Here is a 24,154-nt window from a genome sequence, read left to right as displayed (position 1 = left end):
CTTCAGTATGTAACAGAATGTCCATTGTTAACCTCTGGCATAAACCTTACTTTCACTGAAACTGTATAGATCTTTACACAGTTCCTCACTTCTGAAGTATTATTTAAAAAATAAACTAAGCTGTCCTTTTTTACTTGCCCCCCCTTTTTTTTTTTAACTGATAACTGTAATACCTTTTGTTTTAGCATCAATTTCTGATGGTACTTAGCAAGGGATACATAACTGTCTTTCCAGTGTCCTCTCAAAGACTGATGCAAGAATGCTACCTAACTTTCTTGCTGCAATACTCTAGTCCTTAATCAATCCTCTTCCTGCCTGGTGACCCAGACTTATCAATCCTCTCACAAGCTTTATACTTCTCACAGATTTCTATAAGTTTTTCTAATGATAAGAATTCCTGTTTCAAACCATTCTATTAGCTCTGCTAGGACAGGATCTTTATCTTTGAAAAACAAGCTTATAACCTTCTCATCATCTCATTTACTTCTTGCACACTTTCTGAGCAAGGAAAAGTAGGAAAGCATGCACTTGGAGAGATGGTTAAAGAATGCTTGAACAGTTCCAACCCAAGTTTCAGAATTTTATTTAGTTTACAATTTGTTTCTTTTCCATTAGTGTCACTTTTTTCATCCCCGTCCCTTCTAACAATCAGAGTGGGAGAGGGAAATCAAGCTCATCCATAGAAATGCGATGCACTCGTTTTCCAGTTGAAACACTATCAATGAACCTGTATACAGTGCCAACATTATAGCTCTTGAAGTTGAATTCTTTGTAGAAAAGAAGGTAAGACCTAGGTGGAGTCCTTGGTTTTAGTTTGGGCTGCCACTACTGTTTGCACATTTCATATTGTATCAATACTGGCCCAAATCCCCAAACACTTCCAACAGCTGGGACTGGGAACTTTGTTCCTAACTGCTTGTCCCAACTACTAGTATATAGTCATACTTTGGCTGCTTTTCTTCTAGAACTAATGTTAGAGCACTCAGAGTTAGGAGGTATGAGTTTTAATTCCCTCTGGCCAGGATGGAAAGTGAACCAAGGTCTCATAAATCCTGAGAAAATGGTTATGCGCTAGGAAATAGCATAGTAAAAGATGGACACTATCATCAATACAACTTTGAGATTAAGCAGTAGTTTTTTTTTTTTTTTTTTTTCAATAACCTTGTATGTACCTTTCTCCACTAGAACTGGTTCTGGGCTCTGGAGCTACTGAAAGGAGGCCCCTCTCCCCATCACGTGGGCTTAGCTAAGCTATCCAAGGTCCAAAGAAAGGTAGAGGTTTAGAAACTTCAATAAGCCCAGTGCTCCTCACTGACTAGCTCTAACCAGCATTCCCATTCAGGGGAATGCTACCCTCATTCATTGCCCTGGATAGGCATGTAATTCAGCCACCAAGATTTACATCTCATGCATAGGGCTCCACTCCAGAGAGAAGTGTTTAAAAAACAGCAGTCGCTGAGCATGTCTTGGAGGCATTCCAGCATTTCTTTTGATTTCAACCTTCATCCAAAATGCCATAGTACAAATAATAAATAAAATATAATCTTGCAGGATGACGACACTGGAATTTTAAGAAAGTAATGTAGGAGGTTAGGTTGACCATATGCTTGTTTGTATTAAATTTCTTCTTTGATACATTGGTTCAAATTAACAGACTTTATCTCTGATCTCAACCAGTTTTTCCAGCTCCAGATCATTTCTCTGGTCTTAAACTTTGCTGGATTTAGAGATACTCATATTACTGATATTCCTACCAGACATCTTAGTGATACTGCAATGCTCCCTGGCACCTCTCCATTTTCCATCAGCTCCAAGTTTAAATCTCTAGTTTGAATGTCAGGATTCTAGTTCCACTTTACTGAAGTTAAATTAAAAATACCTGAAGATTACTAAGCATTAGCTAAAGACGAAAAGACTGGAATGACCTTGAAAGTCCTTGCCATGTAGGAACATGACAGATGGTGGACTGAGGAAGACCCATGAGCGGGCAAGACAAATGTACACTTCACACATTTTTTTCCAAAACATAGTAGCTTTAGCCACTAAGAAGGCTCTGAATAACAAACAAGCCAAAATGTCATCACTAGAATCTCACTATATTTTATACAAGTTTTCCGTATGAGAAAACAAAATTTATATAGAGAATAGAACATGATGTGGTAGATTTTAGCCATTTTTAAACTATCCTTAAAGCATAATCATTGTTCCCATCAAGACACAAAAAGCTATTTCTAAGTAAAAAGAAAAATGAAAGTTTCTGTAGAAGAAATGTCAAAAGAGACCACACAGCAGATTCACAGGCATTAGAAATGTAACACTGTATTCCTGGCTGCTACAGTATCACTTAAAAGTAGCAGCTCTAATGAAGTTTTTTACTCCAGGATAAATGGTTACAGGGCTCAAAATATAACCCAAGTTTACGTCGATGATTAACAGTGGCTTAAAAAAAAAAAAAAAAAAAAGGGTAATTCATAATTTAGAGTACTTTGTTATCTTCACATGGCTTTACCTGACAAGCCTCTTCTTTCACTGTCTTCTTCAGCATCTGCAAATCTTCAATTAAAGGCCCATCTGTTTCCATTGCAACAGGACTGTTCAGCAAACTCGTGTCACTATATGTTGGGTACTAATAAAACGCAAAGTGTTAAAATAATCATTCTTAGTAGTAGTACCTAAATACTAAGAGTGTATTTGAGCATTTGAATAATATGATTAGTTATTTGAGATTAGCTTCAATATCTTATGCTTCCAGGCATGAAGTAATAAATTTTAAAATGGAACTTCAATACTTTCACTTGGCAGAAACGTCCTGTTGAAAAATAGTCAGAATACAAAAAATATGCTTTGTTTATCTGAGATTGAATTTTAAAATATTCAGATTTTGCCAATATTGAATGTCTACTTTGGCAATCATTTATCTGAGAGTTTATTAATACATTGTCTAGTGATTCGTGAACAGTGTAGCAACCCAAACACAATGATTTTACTTTCTGGTGCAATGTTGTGTTGGAAGAGAAAATACACTGTTAAAAGGCCAAATATGGTTAATACACATTTAAAATAATTTCAAAACAAAATATTAAACTTTCCTATCTTGAGAAAGTAAAACAGCCATAAGAACCTTTTGGGAATTAAAGAAATAATTTTGTAAAAACACTTGTATACTATCTAAAGCTTACTGTACAGCAATCTCAACATTTTAAATTCCATTTTAATTCAGATGACGTGTATGTGGTCTTGAAATCAAAACTCATTTACGAACACACACACTTTTTCATCCATTTTTCCTCAAATATTTCAGTCTCCAAGTGTACCAATAACTAAATGCAGATGAGACAAAAGAGAAAAAACCTGACAGCAAAGATTTAACGAATATAATTATAACAATCTAAAAATCTTAAAATGTATTCTTGTGTCATGCAGAGTCAGGAATAGCTCTGAACAACAAGAATTGTCAGTAATTAGACAAATTAAAAAGTTAATAGAAATTCCAGGAAAAAAAAAAAACAACCTTAAAAATCCATTATATAGAGTGCTAAAAGCATTTATATCCTTACGTCAATTCAGTGGAGCACTCAGTGTTCAAATTAGTAATTTTTATTTTAAATTGCTTCCAATTATTAGCTCTCTTCAAGCATACTATGCAGAACATACTGTATACAGGTTGTGTCAACCAGTTTCAGAAAATGTGCACACAGTTACAAAAAATTACTTGGGAAGAAAAGGAAATTTACACCGTAGAACTAAATTTTACTACTACAAGTCAATCCCCTTGTTTAGCCAGACATGCAATAGTTCATCATTTGCGACAGCAAATGACCACATACATCAAGTACTCTTCAAGCAAGGCTTTTGTATGGCTTATCTGATTAGAGGAATGTTTTGTCACGGGAAGTCAATTGTTGCTTTCATATGCATGGTTCTTTTTTGATTAATTTAACAGATCTGCTGTCAACTGACATTTTGTTTAACAAATTTTATTTGAGCAGTTTAGTAATTGTTCCCTGAGAAATGCCACAAGAGGGAAAAACCATTTATGAAATTCCTCCTTCTTAGAAAAAAAGATGACCCTATACTTTGTTTTAAAACAGCACTGAGATCATGAAGTGTCCCACTTCTGTTTAGAGAGTACCGTTACTCCATCTTCCACCACTTTAAACTCAGCTAGACGATGTTGGAAAGATACAGTACAGTAAGTTTCTTGCTGCAGAATAGTAAAATTCTGGCTGCAAAGTAATTGAAATGTTTGGGGGGGTTTTGCCCATAGCAGCAATCAGTAGGATTGAGATAAAGGAAAACTTGCAGCATTCTCCAAGAAAATTGAGTAAGGGGGGAAAAAAAAACCCCAAGCCAAACCATCCCCTTTCTCCCATAATTTCAAAATATAATGAATAGTCTAAATGACCTTTGTTTCTTTATCAACATTTCAGTTACATCAAGTAATGTCTGACAGGATGTTTTCCTTTTAGTAAGAACCTGAGGTGCAGGTTCACCAGAAGACCGGCCCAATGCAAGTATGAGAACAAATGCAGCAGACAAGAACGTACAATATTACTTTAATCCATTTGACACAGAGGAAAACTGACCAGTCATAACTCACAGTTTGCAGAAAGATCTCTTTTGTAATATATTGTTTGCAAAACAGCTTTTCAAGAGAAACCAATTATGGCATCTCTATATTTTCCATAATTTTGCACAATAACTTTTCAAACCGCAATACAGTATATCTCCTATTGTAAGAAAAGGAAAAAGTACTTCATATCATACTTTTCAGAAACCCTTTTTAAAAAAAATAATTACTTGCACAAGAGAAAGGTTACAAATTTTAAAAGTACTTTTATTGTATATCTTTCATAATACAATTAGTGGAATCGCTTTATTTCCATGATCAGTCAGACCTGTTTCCCCCACTGATATTTAACAAAACTAAAGTAAACATGAACATGTTAATCTTTTCTAAATACCTGGGGATTTGATTTGGCTAGATTTTCTATTTTAACCCATGCTTCTTCCCGTTCCTTCAATTTTAGCTTCTCTCTGAAAAAAAAAAATTAGAAGCAAAAATGGTAAAAGAAGCTTGGTGAATCTTCTATTACAACTTGTATACTTTCCTAAATGTGAAGAAATTCACTAGAACAATTCAACAGAATAAATTATTTAGCTATGCCTGTTTCAGCCTACTGCCCAAAATACCACTTACTGCTGACAGGGTAAGTTGCATCATAGCAATACCCCATGACCGCAAAGCAACATTAAAAGGGAAAAAACTTGTATTTTCTCATGAAAGCAACAAACCGGCTGATACCAGTTTATCTTTAATAACTGTACATTGTTAAAAGAGTTAAAATTAAAACAGAAAGAAGTCTTGATCTATGTTGGAAGTGTGTTTGTGTTTTAACTTTATAATATTTGAATTCTATATTGAAACACAAGAAACTAATATCTGACCATAAAAAAGGGCAGCAATTCTTACTGTCAGCCCAATGGCTTCAGGTAACAGTTTAAAGGAAAAGGCCCAGAGACATTTTGAATTGAACACTAACAGAGAAGTACCCAACAAAAACGCACTCATTCAAGGGAGTCACAAGTCAAGAGGGATGACATGGGATGTCTTTGTTTTGTTGTTTTTTTTTTTTAAAGTAGGAAAGGTTTGTTTCCTTATGCCTAATGTAATTCAAAATGGTAAAGTCTAGGGTTTTTTTCCGTCCTTTCTTACAGATAAACAACTTACTGCAGAGACTAGAATGAACACCTGTCTTTGAAAGGTGGTAGAGTTTAAAAGAGCTTTGAGCTTAAGAGTGCTAAAAATGCTCCCAGGCTTCAATGCATAGAGCAGATGATCCAAATGTAAAAAAATTTAAAAATGAACAGTTATATTCAAGCACATACACAATTTGCCTCCAACTCTCAATTAAGTTTGGCTGGGGGGGAAAGAACTCTTTAACCACCCCCTTTTAAGTTCTTGAGTGGTGGTGGGGTTTTTTTGGTTTTGTTTTGTTATTACGTCACTCAGCACACTGCCTGCCTTAGTTCACACTCAAAACGCCACTCAAAAAAACCCCCAAAACAGAGAAGAAAGATTGCTTTCCCATTTAAAAGGGATTCTACTTATTTGCTATGAGGGAAGAGAGACTTACGTTGTTGTTTTTTTTTTTTTAAAAGCAAATGTTCACATTTTGTTATCTATAAACACACACACACACACACATCTTAAAAATTTGTTATACCACAAGCTCATTTCTACTTAAATTGTAATAAGGAACTTCAAAACTTGGACAAATCAATCTACATTAAGAATTTGTACTACTTCCAGTCTATTGGTTTAAAATAGGTGTATAATTTCAACCACTACTTGAAGGAATCCCTGTTGACTTTGGAATTAAAAATAAAATTCAAATCCAGGTATTTTCAGTACCCACTTGCTAAGTACGCTCCCCAGCCCCTAAAATGAGAGCCAAACCATTAATACTTTTGACGTCTCGACCTCACTTTAGTAGGCTTTATAATATACTGAATATTAAAAAAATTATGTCTATTTCACAAAATTGGAGAGGAACAGAAGATAAGTGACTTTATGATCATGAAAGTTAGCTGCATTTTTGGGCATAAACCAGAAAAATTCTAGCTTCCAAATCCCTGCTCTGTTCACTGGCCTATGCAAGAACATACTAAATGCAGCAGAATTCTTCTGGTAAATAATGTACAAATGCCCTGTATTACAATAGAGTAACAACTTTATTTTGGGTAGTTTTTAGAAAAACATGCACATATGCTCACACGCAATGCAATGCCGAAAAATACTGGAAAAGTGTTTTGGGAAGAACTGAGTGACAACATGAAAGAAAATAACACTAGGTACATAAAGCATGCTAAAATAAACACAGGATGTAAACTAAACTGTTTAACAGATCTTTTACACTGGGCTCCACGATTAGCAGTGTCCCTGTCAAAAAGTTGATTTTTAGGAAGATGGTGATCCCCAGCAATATTAGGTCAAAGACTACATGAAGCATCCTATTCTTAAGAAGATTTTAAACTGCACATATAACAAGAAGTTTCACCAAGCTGATTTTGAGACTGCTGTACTGTAATCAAATGGGCAACTTCCCACTAAAGACACAGTAGTTTTTCAGAGCTAAAGCACTCTGAACAAATTATTCAAGAACAGACACACTGACATGAAAACTTACTTCAGTTTTTCTGCTTTAAATTGCTGTGTGCAGTCATCGAACAGTTTTTGGTTCATCTCCATGAAGAGTTTCAGAGCATTGTATATCAAGCCATGTATTGTCCTATAAGTAAAACTTCTGGTTGAAACTCAGAGTACTTTAAACTTTGAAATCTATTTTTTCTGGTCAACAGTAGCCAATAGCCTACATAACTGGAAAATTACATCATTTCAGAATAACTGGAAACAAAACTAGTTAGTGGAAGTTTCAGTTTACCCTCAAAAGGGCTAATACAAGTACTAAAATTACCAACTTTGAATGCAGTTTTCTTACTCTATAGTACTACTTGTTACTTACACTTTTGATGTTTGAACTTCATTTTTAATACTACATGTATCAATACAGGACTAGTTTTGAAATTTAGTAGCTGATACTAATCAAACTAGGGTTATTAGAGAAAATGCAAGATGACATTAAAGATCTTGATAAAAGTAACTTACTGGCAACTGACAAATTAAAGAAAAAAAAAGTTAGTGATTAAAAGGAGTGTAGAAAAGACACCATTCATTTTGAAAACTGCCACACAGCAACAGCACTCACTTCAACACAAGTATGCCAGGACTCCAGAAAAAGTGTTAGAAAAATGAAGTGGAAAACATCAGAAAAATTAAACAAAAATAATCTGCTTTATGAAGCACTTTTACGGAGTAATTTACAGCTCCAGTCTGTAATCTATTGCTGGTCATTAAATCCAAAAAGCAATCAGTTAAATGATTACTTTGTATCATGTATGTGAGTTACAAGTAAGAGTGCAGCTGTACTGCGTAGCACGACTTCTGCTCAGAATAAAATGAATGCATGGCCCTGAAAGTCAGAAAAAACAACTGACAGCAATCCACATTTACTACGTACAATTGCATCACTGAATCAGGATTTTATTAATGAGTACATTATTTGTTACTGCTTACATCCAGTGACAGTAACCAATCACTTTATCTTCCTTTTCTTTTCCTGTGTTTAGTGGCAGATTGATTACTCATTCTTGGCCAACCCATCAGCAGTCCTCAATTCATGGCCAGGGCTAGACTGTGATACTTTCACCATCCCAGCAGTTGCACAATAGCTCAAACAAAGAGGTACTTTACAATGGAACAGCTGCAGAAAGGAGCTGACCAGGACTGTTTTCATGCGTAAGTACTATGTTATTGTGGGGAAAAAAGTGAAAATAGTCAATGGAGAAAGACGAGAAAACACTAAACAAAAAGGGGGGGGGGGGGGGGGGAAAGGAAATGAAAAAAAGACCTGATCTACAACATATTCCACTAGAATGCAGAAGAAACGCAAATCAGCAAAGAGGTTAGAGATCAGAAATCAAAGTTAGTCTTTAGAAGTATCTGCAGATTAATGCCAAATTTGCTTCATATTAATATGTCATGGATTAGATGCACTGAAACACTGTTTCTTGTTTAATGAAAAGAGGAAAAATACTACCTTCCTCAATTCTTAAGATTTCCTACAAATTTTGACAGCAGTAGTCTCCTCCTTATCCAGCAACTTGAATGTCATAGAATAAACAGCTCAACACATTGTTAAAACTAGCAACACAAATATCTGAACGACTTTTAAGCCTAAAACTAGACATAAGTGAAGTAGCAGAATTTTATTTGTACAAGTGTTTCTTACTTGTTCCAATGCGTCTTTGAATTCCGGTACAAGGATGGAAACATGATGGGTAAAATCTTTGCTGCGTTATCACTAATTAAACTCATAATATATTCATTATTCCAGTAGTATAATGCTCGCTCTGCAACCTAAGAAGACATGAAAAAAGGAACAATTCTTCAGACAATCTCTTAAAGAGCAAGTAATTGAAATATTTGGTAAATAAGGGAAAGGTAAGAAAAGTTGCAACTTAGATTTGGATTTTTCTAGTGCAAACGGGCATCATGAAACTGATGGAAAGAGAGATGGAAAAATTGTTTTTTCCTTGATAGGGACATGATTCAAACTAGAACCTATGAACTCTGAAATTCAAGCAAAGAAATGTTTTCCCAAAGAAAGAGTATTTGTAGAACTCTTACAAGCAGTGAAATGCAAACACTATGTACTGAAAGGGTTCAGGTACTTCTGAAAACAGCAAGCTTTTAAGCTTTTACATTAAGCATAACACAAGTGAATCACCCAATACGAATGCACATACCGCACTCTTGAAAAGAAACAATAAAGCTAACATTTGGATCCCTAAAATTTGATACAGAATTGAAGACCTTTTTTTGCAACAAATAAAATTCATTACAGTGAATAACAGTAGGTAATACCATTAACAAGTCTGCTTCATAAAAATCCTCATATTATTGTACATTAAGTAAGTACAGACCTGAAAGTGTGGACTGGACACACATTTGGCTAGCTGTCTGAAAAGAGGCTCCATAACTTTTACAAATTCAGATGGTTCAATAACATCTAAAATTTCTTCTAGTTCATTTAAAAACATGACTTCTTTTGGACTGTGAGTCTTTGGCCAGTATTTCAGCAGTGCCATTACAACCTGTAGAAACAAAGTGAACATAATCTTCACAATAACTTGACTTTACCTTGCACTAAATGATATCTCATTAAGAAGTTTAGTATTTTAAAGAGAATACAAAACTCAGACTTCTTGTCCCATGTGACAGCAGTGATCATATATGGTTCAGTGTCACAGAAATAACTGTTAATAGGTCTAAAGACACTTCTTCAGAAAACAAAGTTACACACTTAAAAGACACGTTCAAAATAATCAAAAGACTAGAGAAAGTAACCTGACATCTAACTTAACACGATCAAAGTGCAAATTTGCTACTATACTATGGGGAAAATTGTCTGCCACTTAAGTGATAGCAGCTTTCAATCTCTAATTTCTTGGAGGCATACTCCAAAGCTCAAGAAATTAAGTTCTATCATCATATTTTAAGAAAAGATTTACTATAAATACCCAAATTGACAGGCGACCAACTACTCTAGGCATGTTGCTCTTAAATGTTGAGTTTTATTTAATTGATCAGATTACTATAATCACAGTCTTAACTTTCTTCATGATTATTAAATTATTTACCCAGCTTGCTGAAGCAGTTTTTACCTAGCAAACCATGAACACTCAAAAAATGGGGGCGGGGGGGCACAGGGGTGGGGGGAAGGGGGGGGCAGAAATGGGGGAGACAACTAAAGGATCCATAAAAACATGACACCAAAGGAAGTTGTCTGCCAGCTGGCTCACAACTCTTCAGGAAGAGTCTATACATCTGTGGGAAATGTTTCTGAAGTCTAACTGAAAAACAAACTCTCTCATCTACTGAATATATAAGTAGAAGAATTTAAGTCTGAAAAGTGATACTAGTTCAGCAGTTAAATATATTTAGACATTGTATTTATTAGTGGAGTTATCAGTCACATCATAATTCATTCAAGAATCTTCAAAAATACACAAAGTTATATTGAAGGAATAATGACTCTTGTGCTGTTAGCAATTTCTGGTTTAAGGAAAATGCGAGTAGACACAAATGTTTTTGATATGAAAGCATGATGATTTTTTCCCAAAGATGTCAGTTTTCAAACCAAAGTGTAAGATTTTAAAATTTAATTTTTAAAAAAAATTTTTTTTAACTGTAAAAACTATTTTCCATCTGTAGCAATTTGGTGCCAAACAGTATTCCAATAAGAAGACATTTTCCTTCAAAGGATATTTAAACCATGTTAAATACTTAAAAATGACAGGCATAGCACTCAATCTTAAATTTAGACATTTTTGATGAATTATCTCATGTATGTAGTATCTCATCTAATTGGATATGATGTATCCCATTAATACAACCTTGAATGTATAAGTTTATAAATGCTTTTGTTTTGTGGTTAAAGATTAAAAAGCCATATAAAAGAACAAAAATATGTCAGTGTCAGTCTAGTCCTAGATGTAGAACTGGAGGAAAAAACCCAAAAGAGTACAGACTTCTTGAAAAAACTCTTTTAAAATAAAGTTTATATTTGTCTTTTTATACAGTTTAAAAGTTGCAACAATCCATTAGCCTTTCTCTCAGACAACAATTTTTTTTCTCATTTAGGAAAAAAAGCAGTCTGTTTTCTGAAGTGGAGAACATTTTTACAGAAGTCCAGCTTTTTATATTTAAAAAACTATAATCAATATTTAATCATCACTGACAAGACAACTCAGTGAGAAGTCTGCGCATCTTTCACATACGTACTATATAATCATGAAAGCAGACACTATGTCCTCAATGAAGCCTTGGGAAGTTTATGCAGATTTTTTTAATAAGATGTCAGAAACTCTCATATGACAATTATAAGGGGAAATAAAGCGTTTTAGTTTGTAATGACCAGAATTTTTGAAGGGGAACTTAGTACTTCGGTGATACATGTGCTAAGTTTTTAAAGAATGTTGTAATCATGCACTAATTTGGGATCAAAAAGGGAAACAGATTTGGATGCATATTAGTTCAGATTTGTACTAGGAAATACGTAACATCCTAGCTGATGTCTGGAAGAAAGCTAAGATTTCAAGATCTCATATAGCACAAATGACAGAATGTCTGAGATTTGATATCTTAACAAATATTAAAAGCTCCAAGTAGAAGAGAGTTCTTGCTCAGCTGCATACTTCATTTGTTTCAAGAATCCCAATTTCCATTTTACAATGGAAACGGTTATAATCTAATAATGTGCACTTTTGTTAGTAGCAATCATTTTACTGATTGCTGCTTACTGATTAAACATATTAGTTCTTACCTACTTAATATTGGGTGTAATGAGGCAAAACACTATATACTATTGAGGACAATTAAAAGTATTCATCTATGCAACTATGTGCAGCCAGACCGAAGTCTGGTTTTGTCTATGGTCCAAACTTGGTAGACATGAACAGGATCTAACTCAAAAGCCTTGCATCAGTAGGTAGCTCCATGTGCCAGAAATCTGTGTTCCATCATAACATCAGTCTCAACAGAGTACAATTCAGGCAAGCTAATTTCTGACTAAACTGCTTCTGGATCAACCATCTCATATCCAGTCAGCCAGAACAAAACAAACAGAGTAAACTCTGGTCTGTTTGTAAGAGGTATGCTCTTCATGTTGGTTTAATTCATTTTGGACATTCCAAACAACTGTTAGAAAAACTGAATTTGATAGATCAAAATTGTTAAATATTTGACTCTTCCTAATAAAAACAACTACATATCAATACTTTGTTCCCAAAACCTCCTTAAACAGTCTACAGATGAAAGGGTTATTAATATTCAAAAATAAGCAAGATAAACTTACTGGTTCTGTAAGCGTGCTGTCCTTTTCTAAAAATTGAACTACACAGTATGCCAGCTACAGTAAAAGAAAAAGATTTTTATTAATGCTCACTATGAAACTGAACACACTTTGAAATCACTAGCATAAGTGGAGAACACTACTGAATTCAAACAAAACCACAACAGTTTTTCTGTAATTTTACAAAAATTATTTGGCAGACAATTTAAACAACATAGTAAATACGCTTTACCAATTTTTCCCAACCTTCCCAAGTCTGTCCTCACCTTCTTCTGGGTTATAATATAGACAGACACATAATTTGATGTTTTCTTTTTAGACCTAGTACTTTGTATTTCAGCACACTTCACCTTTTCAAACACAAGTGATTTTAAAAATCACAATCTTGTCCTCTAAAGTGCTTTCCACTCGCTAACATTTTGGTGTCCCACGCTGATTTAGTAAGTATTTTCTAATTCATAACCTAAGTTAGTTAAAAATGCATTGAACAGCTGTAAATCTTAGGATTTTCTATATATAAGAACTAATGATAACTATGCATATCAATGTAAAGCTGATGCAAGTTAAGGCTGAATTAGAGTATTTACCAACTTCAATTCTGAGAATGAGACTGTCTATCTGTGCCTAAACAGTGAACTATTACATCCCTTTCACTCGATAGGCCAACAGTCCCAAAATAAACGGGAGGATCACTGCACACCTCAGGAACTGTCTAACCATTTTTCTAATGTCTCTCCATTTATGGCAGTTCAGCTGATGAGACCAATTCCTTTCCTGTTTTTGATGATGGCTACCAAGAATGTCTCTAGGTAATCTGAGGAATGTACAAAGATTACTACATCTAGTATTATCCACTATTCTAAAGTAAATTTGAATTGAATATAGAAATTAGCTTTCTTGGTGTATATCTGGATTTGGCAGCAAATCCCTCTCAATATCTGCCACTGTTTCAACGTGAATTTTTGTGGTTTTACTCTGGTGTTTCACACACTAAGCTCACTTGAAGTGCTTTCCCATTTCATTCAGTAGGACATGTAAGAGAGGCATCCCTATGTCTCTATCTTCTTTTTACTGATAGTAATAAGGAATGCAAATCACTTGAAGGTTTTGGAGAATTAGTTTGTGAATTAAGGGGAATAGATAAAGACCAATCCATATCAGGTAGGTAGAAGAAAAGGTGGCAATCATATATGTCTGCACTACTTGAGATAATAAGAAAGGTCTGATTGGCCACACTCCAACAGGTTATGTTCATAGCATTAGGGGGAAAAAAAAAAAATCTTTTGAAATGGGAGCCATTCTAGCCTACTACTTCAACAGGAACTGATGTGAACCCCAGTAGGCAAGATCCAAAGCAAATGCTTACAAGCATCTCTAATTGCTAGAGAATTGTAATCATACAAATAATGTTCTTAAAAATACAAGTTGTTAGTAATTTTATTTGAAGAAATGGTACTTAAAACTTGGGAGTACTTGAACTTACATAGAAAATGTTGAACTTTCAAATTAAAAAAACAAAGCTGTGTAACAACTTCTCACGGAGAAAATTTCAGCATATCACAATAATACTGTGTTTTCTCTAGCATTGATTGTATGATTTTCCACTCCTCTAGGAATTCTGAATGGAACTAAACTCAGCACAAAAAAGATACAGCTGGTTTAAGAGCATGATACAACTCAGATGTCCCCTTTTTTTCTGTGTACTTCTAAAAAGATCTACTGAATTAAATAATGACGTCCTAGTAAATGCTCAATTCCTTTCAAAACATCAACAGTTGTAAGAAACTGAATTCAGCTGAAATTCTCCATGTAGTTCCTTAAAACCATACTTTTCTGCAACTTTTGTATATCTAAACATTACAGACAAGAACAAGATAAACAAAAAATTCTGTGTGGATACATACCAAGAACTCTCACATTAACCAACTATATGCATTTAATCTATAAACACTACAGTGCTTTTAAAAAAAGTATTTATTTATATACACACATATATGGGGTTTTTTAAATTTTTTTTTCCCTCAACAAGTGAAGCATTATAGGTACATATATTAAATAACTTCCCCAAGGCCAGTTAGCAGGGAAGTGCTGGAGCTTAGAACAGAATCCCCATCAGAATGACTGGAGTCCCCCCGACCTCTCCAGGCAAACTTAGTTTAACACCAGTATGAAAAGCACCGAAAAAAAACTTACCTGTGGATGGTAGACACTGAGTGATTTCACTTTGTGCAATGGTAACAAAACCTTCAATAGGAATATTTTGTGCTCTTCTTTTAATGGTAAGGCAAATCCATTAATTATGCTGCCAGGGAAAGAAATTTTAGAATAAAAATCAGTAATTATACAACGTGTGCACTACTGTACAGGATATATCAAAATCCTTGTTTTCAGTGCATTTTTTTGTGATCTCCTGGAGAACATGATGCAACAGAAAAATTTACAAATTAAGCATGCACCAGAGACTATTTAATTTTTGATCCAGTTCTCTAAAGATCAAAAATTAATAGTCAAATCAACCTCTGCTCATCCCTCACCCAAGTCTTTCACAGGTCCCAAATTCTTTTTCAAGCAACATATGACTGTACTTACACTTCAGATTCCAATTTTCACTATTAACTATTCACTATCATCAAAGCTTTGAATACATATTTCTCCCAGCTTTTTCACAGAATTAAAGAATGAACCAGAGACTGGATGTAGAAGAGATCAATCCAGAACAGCAGACAAGTCAAAACATGACTTCTACTAAAATATTACTATTTCTGCAAGACCCTAGCATATAACCAAACAGCATCTCAACACGGCATCCCAGTTACAGGTGAGTGCAGATGTGGCTCAATACTGGGTTAATGGCACTTTTACCTGAAAACACAGTACTACAACAGTGTTTTGTGTTCACTCACTTTGCTAGCATTAACACCAGTTAAAACATCCAGAATCCTATTTCCCATTTACTATTTTAAATCCTATTTTATTCATTCTAATGCTTTTCTCTTCACTAACAAGGACAGAAGGCACCCAGGCAAAAGGAACTTGCCAAACTTATCTTAAAAAAAAAACCACATTAAAAAAATCAGATGATGTCCCAGAATTAAAGCTTACTAAATAACACTTGCTCACCCTTGCTGTGCATGCTTGAAATAATTTTCACTAGTAATGACTGCACAACTATTGTGAGGATACGAGGTTATTCCTCCTGAAGTCTCTTGGTGCATAATATCAAAACCCCGTTTCTACATTAACATTTCTATGGTGTTCTTGCCATAACTTCCACATACTTGACAAATATACATTAACTTCATTTAAAAAAAAAAAAAGTTTCTCCAAGATGTTTTAGGGGTTGTTAACCACAAAGAAGAGCAGAATTATAGGGCAAGTTTGGCCTCAATTGAGTGTGAAGAAATTCTGCAATCCTGTCAGGAGATAATTGTCGGAAAAAAAACATAACCACATTAGTAGTTCCTACTGGAAGTGTTCATTTGTCCAGTATTATATAGCACTTAGCAAAGGAAAAGAATGAAATCCAGTACTTAAGCATGAAATTCGATTCTTCTCTACTTCTGACAAGTCAAAACCCAGGAACCCAACTAAAAACTGTTACTCATAAGAAGCTCTATGTCAACAACATGCTGTGTGAAACTCCTTAATGGACTGGAAGAATAACCAATACAGAACAGTTACAGCTTGGAAACCTCATTTAGGTACTAGAAATTTTGATTTGAAAGCCTAAGGGGGAAAAAAAAAAACCAACTACTTTTAAATTTGTAACACTTAAAGCTACACTAACAAAACCAAGAATGAAAAAGCTGGTGACTTAAGTAACAGTTTTGAAGATTTAGCTCCACATTCTAGTATTTAAACTTTACACAGTCTTCAGTATATCTTGATGAGTATAAGCTGATTATAGTATGTTGAAGTAGCGATGGATATGTAACTCCTTTAATCACTGAACATTTCATTGAAAATTAAATAACTGTTCTGGGCAGACATGTAGACCTAGAAAATTTTAAAACATCTTTCCAATTTCAACAGCATTCTGGGCTGCATTAGGAACAGCATTGTCAGCAGGTTGAGAGGGGTGATCCTTCATCTCTGCTCAGCCCTGGTGAGACACATCTGGAGCGCTGGGTCCAGTTCTGGGCTCCCCAGGGCAAGAAGGATGTGGACATACTGGAGGGAGTCCAGTAAAGTGCCATGAAGATAATGAAGGGGCTGGAGCATCTGACATACAAAGAAAGGCTGACACAAAGCTGTTCAGCCTGGAGAAGAGAAGGCTTAGGGGGATCTCACCCATGTGTACAAATACCTGAAAGGATGGTGTGAAGAAGACAGAGTCAGACTCTTCTCAGTGGTGCCCAGTGAAAGGGCAAGAGGCAATGGGCACAAATTGAAACACAAGAAATTTCATTCAAACGTAAGAAAAAAAACCTTTTTATTGTGAGCATGGTCAAATATGGGAACCCGTTGCCTAGGGAGATCATGGGGTCTCCATCCTCGGAGATATCCAAAGCCTGACCAGACAGAACCCTGAGCAATCTGCTCTCGTTGACCTGTTATTTTTTAATGTGCAAAGATAGGGAAACACCATAAAGTAAATGTAACTAAGCTTTTAAAGTGTATTAATGTACAAAAAACCAAAAGCTTGCACATGGATTAGAGAAATCAGTTGATAAAACACACTAGCTTTGTCGAGGCTATCAGCTTTAAGTTGTAAAATTTTAGTTTCAATGGCTTTCAGATGCATCACTGAAGTTTACAAAATAATGGAATTAAGAAAAGAAGGTTTCTGAAGTTTCATAACCTTTGCTTCCTTTGTTTACCCGCTATGCATTTAGTGGTTAGAAGAATTTTTTAATAAATTTCAACTCATTACATGTTATTTGTAGTTGCTTTACAACTAATACTAATTACAAGGATCCTAAGCTAGAAAATAAGACTTAAAAAATAAGATTTAAAAAATTGTCACATCCCAAAATGTTGCCACAAGGTTCAAGTTTTTGCTGTGTTTCTGCAATCTTACACAAAACTTACCCTCTTCGTTACAGCTTTGACACAGGATATGAAGCTATTTTCATCTCGTCTCAAAGCAACCTGCAATCCCCGACTTGATTTTTAAAGTCTACTCTGAAGACTAAGCGAGTTTAACTAAACAAAACCTACAACTTACCTTCCCAGTATTTCCAGTAATTCCGCTATGCCATTGTGATGTTCTGTTTCATAAATAAACCTAAATAAATGAAAAGTTTTACTCAGTTACTGCTGAAGAGAGATACAAATCTAACACCAAGATCCCCACCTAACATTATAGGTAGCCTTGACCTCCCAGGTTTTAGTCACTCAGTAAAAAGAAAACAGAAATACATAGTGGAAAAGAAACATAAATCAATAGAACATCAAGCTGCTTTCAACCTTCACACTTGCTTTTTTCTTCTGCATTTAACAAAGCAGCATGCACTTGAGCTTTTTCCAATACTCATATTCTATGCCATTTTAATAATGCAACACTGAACACAGCAAATGACACTTTAAATATTAAAATAACACAAGAGCATCTGGCATAATCAAATGCCATGACTCAATTGACTGTAGTGCATGCAAGCACAAGGTGTTCAAACAGTTACTACTTATGGATCTAAAAAGCTCTTTGGGATTACAGACTTCTGTGCATACAAAAGACACTGTAATAAACAGAGGAAGTCAAATTTTCCTGAATTTTCTTTTGATAGAGCACTGTAGTTTACTAGGCAATCACCTTTCCACCCTTCTTCCCAATCGCTTGAGTGTAAATTTATTGACAAAGTTCTATGCATAACTTCAGGTATTTTGCAAATAGTTATAAAAATTTACACTTATGAGAAAATAATTCCACTCATTAGAAAATATTTTTTTATTTGAAAATTTGTCATAGACTGACATATTAACAGCTACTTTTAATCCAGAATATCTGATGTGATTGTTTTTCCTCCTTAAAGACCCTTTCCATATAATTCAGGACAACAGTTCCAAGCAAAACTAAAGAAAATGATACGAAAAGCTTTCCACTGAATTAACAGGAACATAAAGGTTTAATAATTAAAAAAAAAAAAATTACATTAGAAAAAAATAAGATTAATGCACTATTGGGACAGAATTCATGCAATTCTGGTCAGTGACTAAAAGACAAATAAAGACCACATATTTCTTAGGTAAGCAGAGTAACAAACTGATGACTTGCAGGAAAAAGCATAAGAAAAGGAAATATTTTGAAAAATCTACACATACTTTAAGAGCTTATCATGCACAATCCACTAATTCAAGACAGAAGTTGAAACAACTTTCCTCCCTGGTGCTCATATCCAGGAACACTACTTTATATTTTGATGCAAAACTTTTAAACTTCTAGCTCCTAAATATTATACAACTAAGTGAGGTTTTCTGTTTAATTTATTTTCCCCCTACAACTTGGTAGAGAAAGGTAGTCTCTACACTGCAAATTATGTATTATCCCATATACATTTCAGATTGAAAACATTTTTATACAAACTATTACAAAGTTGATCTAATGACCAGAATGTTTCTTAGTCTTTCAAAAGCCTTGCACCAGAACTATCTGTGTTTGAAGACTTTGCTTCCATTATCCCTGAAAGTGCAAGTGGCGGCAAATAAAAACACTGTTCAGAAGTGCATTATAATACCCTGTGATGCTGTTGTACCATCTGGTTCAGACAGTTTACAAAATTATGCATTTTGGAATTAATTTAATAAAATCAGGGGGGTGGGGGTGGGGGGGGGTGTGGAATTTACATCTTTGTTTGAAAGACACACCTGTACTTTTTCCTTAGGACATACTGGCTCTTGACACATCCAGTCAAGAGCAGCTGTCTGCAAGACAGTGAAGGCTTACTAATTATTTTAAAGTAGTCCCTCTGTATCTCCTCTAAAGGCTTACTTGTTACCATAGACAAGGAAGATAAGGTCCCTCTACAGCTGGTACTGCTGGGTGCCATTCATGAGACGGCACTGAGTATGCGGCAGCTTTTTACTATTTTCTTAAAGGGGTAGCATCATACATTCATTTTGAGATGAAAACAACAGTGGTAGAGAAAAAGGGAAGCATGATGGAAGGAGTGTAAAACTCATACACAACATAATTATCTGTAGAAAAGAGAAGCATACCAAAACTAAAAGACTAAAAAAAAGGCACCATAAACTTGCATTCACACTTGACATAATGGCAGTAAAAACACACTTCTAAAGACCTTTGGTAATACAGTGGATTAATTTTTCATCTTTTTTTTTTTTTTTTTTTTTTTGTTTCAGGGATACTACTACAGTTCATTCTATGGCAATTAAAAAAATATTTCACAAGCCCTAAATGGTACATCTCAGTTCTGAGGAAAGAAAAGGCAGTAAATATGTTCCTTCAAGCAAATTCCAGATCTCTCAAGCATTTGATTTGAGCCCAACTTCCGCACTATGAAGAACTACATTTTATTAAGGCACTACTGTAATACAAATACTGCTACCCAATATGAAAAAACCAGCCTCACAGATAAAGACACCAAACCACCCACGGAATCACATACTAACTCAAATTTCAGCTGCCAAATTTATGCTGTGTGCAAGACTACCCTAATTTAAATCTCCCAGATCGGTATTAATTATTGTTAGATGTAGCAATATTGGGTATAAACTTACTAAGAATTAAAAAAATTGCTAGCGGTGTCTTGGAGTATTTTTAGTTGTATACCTGATCACATGCACCATAATACAAAAGATACTGACATACCTATAAAATATATTATTAATTTGTTTCCGGATGTAAGCCCTTAGGCCTAAGAATTTCCCATATATTCTGTGAAGAGTTGTTTTAAGAAAATCTCTTTCACGAGGATCTTCACTGTCAAAGAGCTCTAAAAGCTGCAAAGAGGGAAAAGAAGAGATGCACTTTACCTGAATCTAATGCATTGTAAAAATAATTTAGAGCTTGAAGTTAAAAATTCTTTTTTTACCTCACCTGTAATACAAACTTCTGATCAATATATTTCTTAGCTATATTAGGTTGAAAATCTGGAGATTCTAAAAACCTTAAGAAAAATTCATAAACAAGCTGAAAAAAAAACCAACAAAAAATAGTATTAGTCTTTTAAACAAGGAACCATTTTGTAAGCAACACATTACCAAAATTACTAATTAGTTGCTCAGAACTGCACTATGTTTTTATTTCTATTTATGTATATACCACACAGTAAAAGCTTTGCTCTTGCTCTCCTGACAAAGTACAAGAACTTAATGTTCTTTAAACTGCATTGAAATTCTGCTGAGCTCCATCACTAGATTTTACTCAAATGACATACAGTAATCTAATATTCATCATGCCCAGAAGTATGTGTTTTGAAAATTCTCTGTTCTCCTCTGTTTGTCACGGTACCTCTGAAAGCTAGAGCTCTGCCAGTGTTAGATCAAAGCATTCACAGTGACTAACGGAGGCTCATTTAAAATCACAGCAGTTACATCTGTACCACAAGAAACAACAAGCCTTTAACCTATAATATACTAACTGAAACTTTTTTAAAACATTATCAGTTTAAATTCAAGAAATATATTTTAAATATTGCAGAGAAATGTAATTGACTTGAGATAAACATATAACTTAAACAATTCTGAGTCAACAAACAATGACTTTCATGTCAAAATTCTGTTAGACTATGACATCCTAGTCTTCATTAAATACCTGTAGATGAGGCCATGCAGCTTCTAAGGTTGGTTCATCTTCCTCTGGATCAAATTCTGCTCCCGTTGGATTAGAAGATGGTGGTAATGTTCGAAACATATTAACTGCAAACTGAAACCATATGTGCCTTTAAGAACTTTGAAACAAATGAATGATTAAAAAAAGACTTCAAAGATGGTTTTGACTGAGAATTCTTTACATGAACTACTTTAATTAATATTTGCAAAAATACAAGCTATATAACCCAGTAGTTTAAACTATGAGGTACAGTCATTCTTCTTTAAAGATTTCTAACTTGGAGAACACTTTTCCACACAGTACTCTTTAAAGCACAAACCTACTGTCAGGACATGTTTTATGAGGATATTGCTCTGATCTTTTTACACACACACTTTAAAAGCCCAAGCAAATGTATATAAAATGTTTACACAAACATTTTATATACACTTTACAAGGCCTTGCAACAACCTGCAAAGTGGAAGTCAGAAGCAGAGATGCAAACAAAGTTTACCCACAACTGTTGTTCTCTCTAAAATATTATCAGTTTCATTTCACACCATGGGTATACACACATGGTAACACTTCAAAACCAAATTCCTCCCTCCTCCTCTTAGTGGTATTTCTCTTAAACCATGTCCATCTACCTGACATCACAGGGGTACTGAGGGGTGGGGAGGGGGGGTTGAAATTCTAATCCTTTAATCTTTCACTTCATCTGAATTCTCAAACCCATGAAAACCATCTAGCATCCTCATGGAAGTGGAGCAGACTACAAAGATGAATTGCTTTTCAAGTTGTTGATATATACACAGATAAATTATTTTTGTGTTTCCAAGTGCTTGTCTAGACACACATTCATACTATGTATGAACCAAAGTAGTACTCTTCACAAACCCCTTTAACATGAGGAGAGTTTCAAAGTCCCTAAAGACAAAAAACCCACTCTGTCATATGGACAGAAAACTTTTCAAAAAGGTCCTGTTCTAGACAAAACCACCTCATCACTAAATGTATGTAGCTTGAATTAAAAAAAAACCTCAACAACTATATAATCAGAAATAGTCACATTTATATCAATTTATACAGTATCCTAAATTCTCTGCCTGTAATGACAGCTAGCAAAACCAGCTGGCTTCTTTGTGGAAAAGAAAGGAACAACTAGCTAGTGATTCAAATGGTTGTTCTCACACCTTGAGGAGTTAATGATTAAAATTTTACTGAGCAAGTTGGAGGGAACAGGTTTCTGCGCGTGCCAGTAAGAAAACCTGAGAAAGCCTTTATCTGTATATGCATGACAGCTATGGCTGTCAGTACCGAAAAGAGACTAATTCCTCAATTTCACTTGTAATTCAGAGTATTAGGTAGGGCAGACGTTGGTAGGAGACAACCAAATTGCTGAACGAGTAGAAAAACGTAATCTATTTAGCCGCATAAGCGCACGCAATAGAGACTTTCTTGTGCTACTTTGTTGCTTACTCATTATCAAACCAGTACCAAGCAGTCTAAACTTAATTTTGTACAGAACAAAAAAAACCCAACACCATCAATTCAAATTAATATATGGTCCCAAACCACCTCCACTACTTCAGAATGATCCTTTGAGACAAATGCCTCAGTCTCTCAACAGTTTGAACACACTGCAGAAATAATGAGAAGACTGCCAAAATAAAAACACAGCGGTGTACTGTCCTAACCCTTCATAACAATTGAGTATAGTAGGTTCCATAAAGAAATTCTTTTCAAGTCTATTCCTTCTTACAACACTAAAGTAAATCCTGCTTTCAAATACACAGATCATTTTGTGCTTTATACAAATACTAAGATATTTTAAAGTAAATTTTGGTAAACATTTGCTCACATTGAGAATGGTGGCTATGCTGAATGGAGAACTACATCCTGCACAAAACTGATTTATCAAATCAGCTGCAGCTGGCTGCATGGAGCTTCAGCATAAGGCATACATATACTTCATCCTAAGTATATACCACAAATACTGGTAAGAGTTAACCTATACATTGTTATTGATATTCGATTGCTGTAACAGATTGGAGGTGTCTTTTTGCAAGTATTTAGGGGAAAAATCTGAGAATACATTTCCTAAGTCCGGCAAAGTAAGAGACAACAGGGCAGAGAAGCTGATTTGCCAAGAAAAAGAAAATTCTTTGCAAAAGGCTACATCACCAGGAGCAGCAGAAACATTTACAGAGCCTTTTCAAGAAAACCAATACTTGGCTCAGCAAACATGCCAGTACAGGGCATCTCCAGGACCAGCTAGGAAAAAAACAAAGATTACTCCATTGGAACTTGCACTGAACTGAATGTCTTATTTGAGGATGCAAAAGAACATTTTATTTCATCAGCTGAAAGGTTCCTACGCTTTCAACAAGTGTATAATAGAGCTCAATTTAACGAAAAAGCCCTAAACTCTACAAGTTTGAGTTTACTTATAATGTAGCTATTCAGAATGCAAGGTCTACTCCAATATCACATTTAAAATCTATTCTCTATGCCACAATTTCAGTCTTTATTATGTTCAAGTTCCATCGCAGATAATAACCACGTTTCATCCACACATTTTTATTCTTTTCTCAGGTTTTACCGAGGTTTGGTTTGGTTGGTTGCTTGGTTTGTGTTTTTTTTCTTTTTATCTTTTTTTTTTTTTAATAGCATCAAAGCTTTCTTGCTGATCATTTGAAGATTACTCAAAAGCTCTGAAAGATTAAGCTGTCTCAGTTTAAAGATGCTACTTTGCAGAGGAATGCATTCCACCCATCTTTGGTGGAATTCTGAGAAAAGCAACAGAATGCCATGTTTCTCTCTTCACATTCTGACTTCTTCTCATTAACACCTCCATTCACAGTTTAAAATAATGCTGTGAATTACCTATTAACTGGCAGGGTTAAGGAGCATATGTATGTGCTGTCCTGTCATCTCACATTTGACAGATGGCAGAGCAGACAGTGGG

The 24,154-nt window shown here is 34.8% G+C and overlaps 1 protein-coding gene across 4 annotated transcripts in view; it reads right to left on the bottom strand.

Moving 5' to 3' along the window:
• Positions 1-24,154, bottom strand: part of PPP2R5C (protein phosphatase 2 regulatory subunit B'gamma) — an 84,966-nt gene that overhangs the window by 3,368 nt on the left and 57,444 nt on the right. For 2 of the 4 annotated variants that reach the window (XM_050897743.1, XM_050897744.1), the window contains 11 exons: positions 21,190-21,300; positions 20,473-20,565; positions 20,245-20,375; positions 17,644-17,703; positions 14,670-14,778; positions 12,480-12,533; positions 9,547-9,717; positions 8,853-8,980; positions 7,191-7,292; positions 4,965-5,037; positions 2,510-2,626 (listed from right to left, as the gene is read on the bottom strand). In XM_050897743.1, coding sequence (XP_050753700.1) covers positions 2,510-2,626; positions 4,965-5,037; positions 7,191-7,292; positions 8,853-8,980; positions 9,547-9,717; positions 12,480-12,533; positions 14,670-14,778; positions 17,644-17,703; positions 20,245-20,375; positions 20,473-20,565; positions 21,190-21,300 — 1,149 coding nt within the window. Of the gene's footprint in view, positions 1-2,509; positions 2,627-4,690; positions 4,731-4,964; positions 5,038-7,190; positions 7,293-8,852; positions 8,981-9,546; positions 9,718-12,479; positions 12,534-14,669; positions 14,779-17,643; positions 17,704-20,244; positions 20,376-20,472; positions 20,566-21,189; positions 21,301-24,154 lie in introns of those variants that run through there. The other 2 variants (XM_050897746.1, XM_050897747.1) reach the window with 2 other exon arrangements.

The sequence above is a fragment of the Gymnogyps californianus genome, chromosome 5 (genome assembly GCF_018139145.2).
Source record: "Gymnogyps californianus isolate 813 chromosome 5, ASM1813914v2, whole genome shotgun sequence".
In the NCBI taxonomy this organism is placed as follows: domain Eukaryota; kingdom Metazoa; phylum Chordata; class Aves; order Accipitriformes; family Cathartidae; genus Gymnogyps; species Gymnogyps californianus.
Note: the sequence above shows the minus strand (reverse complement) of the source record. Positions and strands in the feature narration are given on the sequence as shown.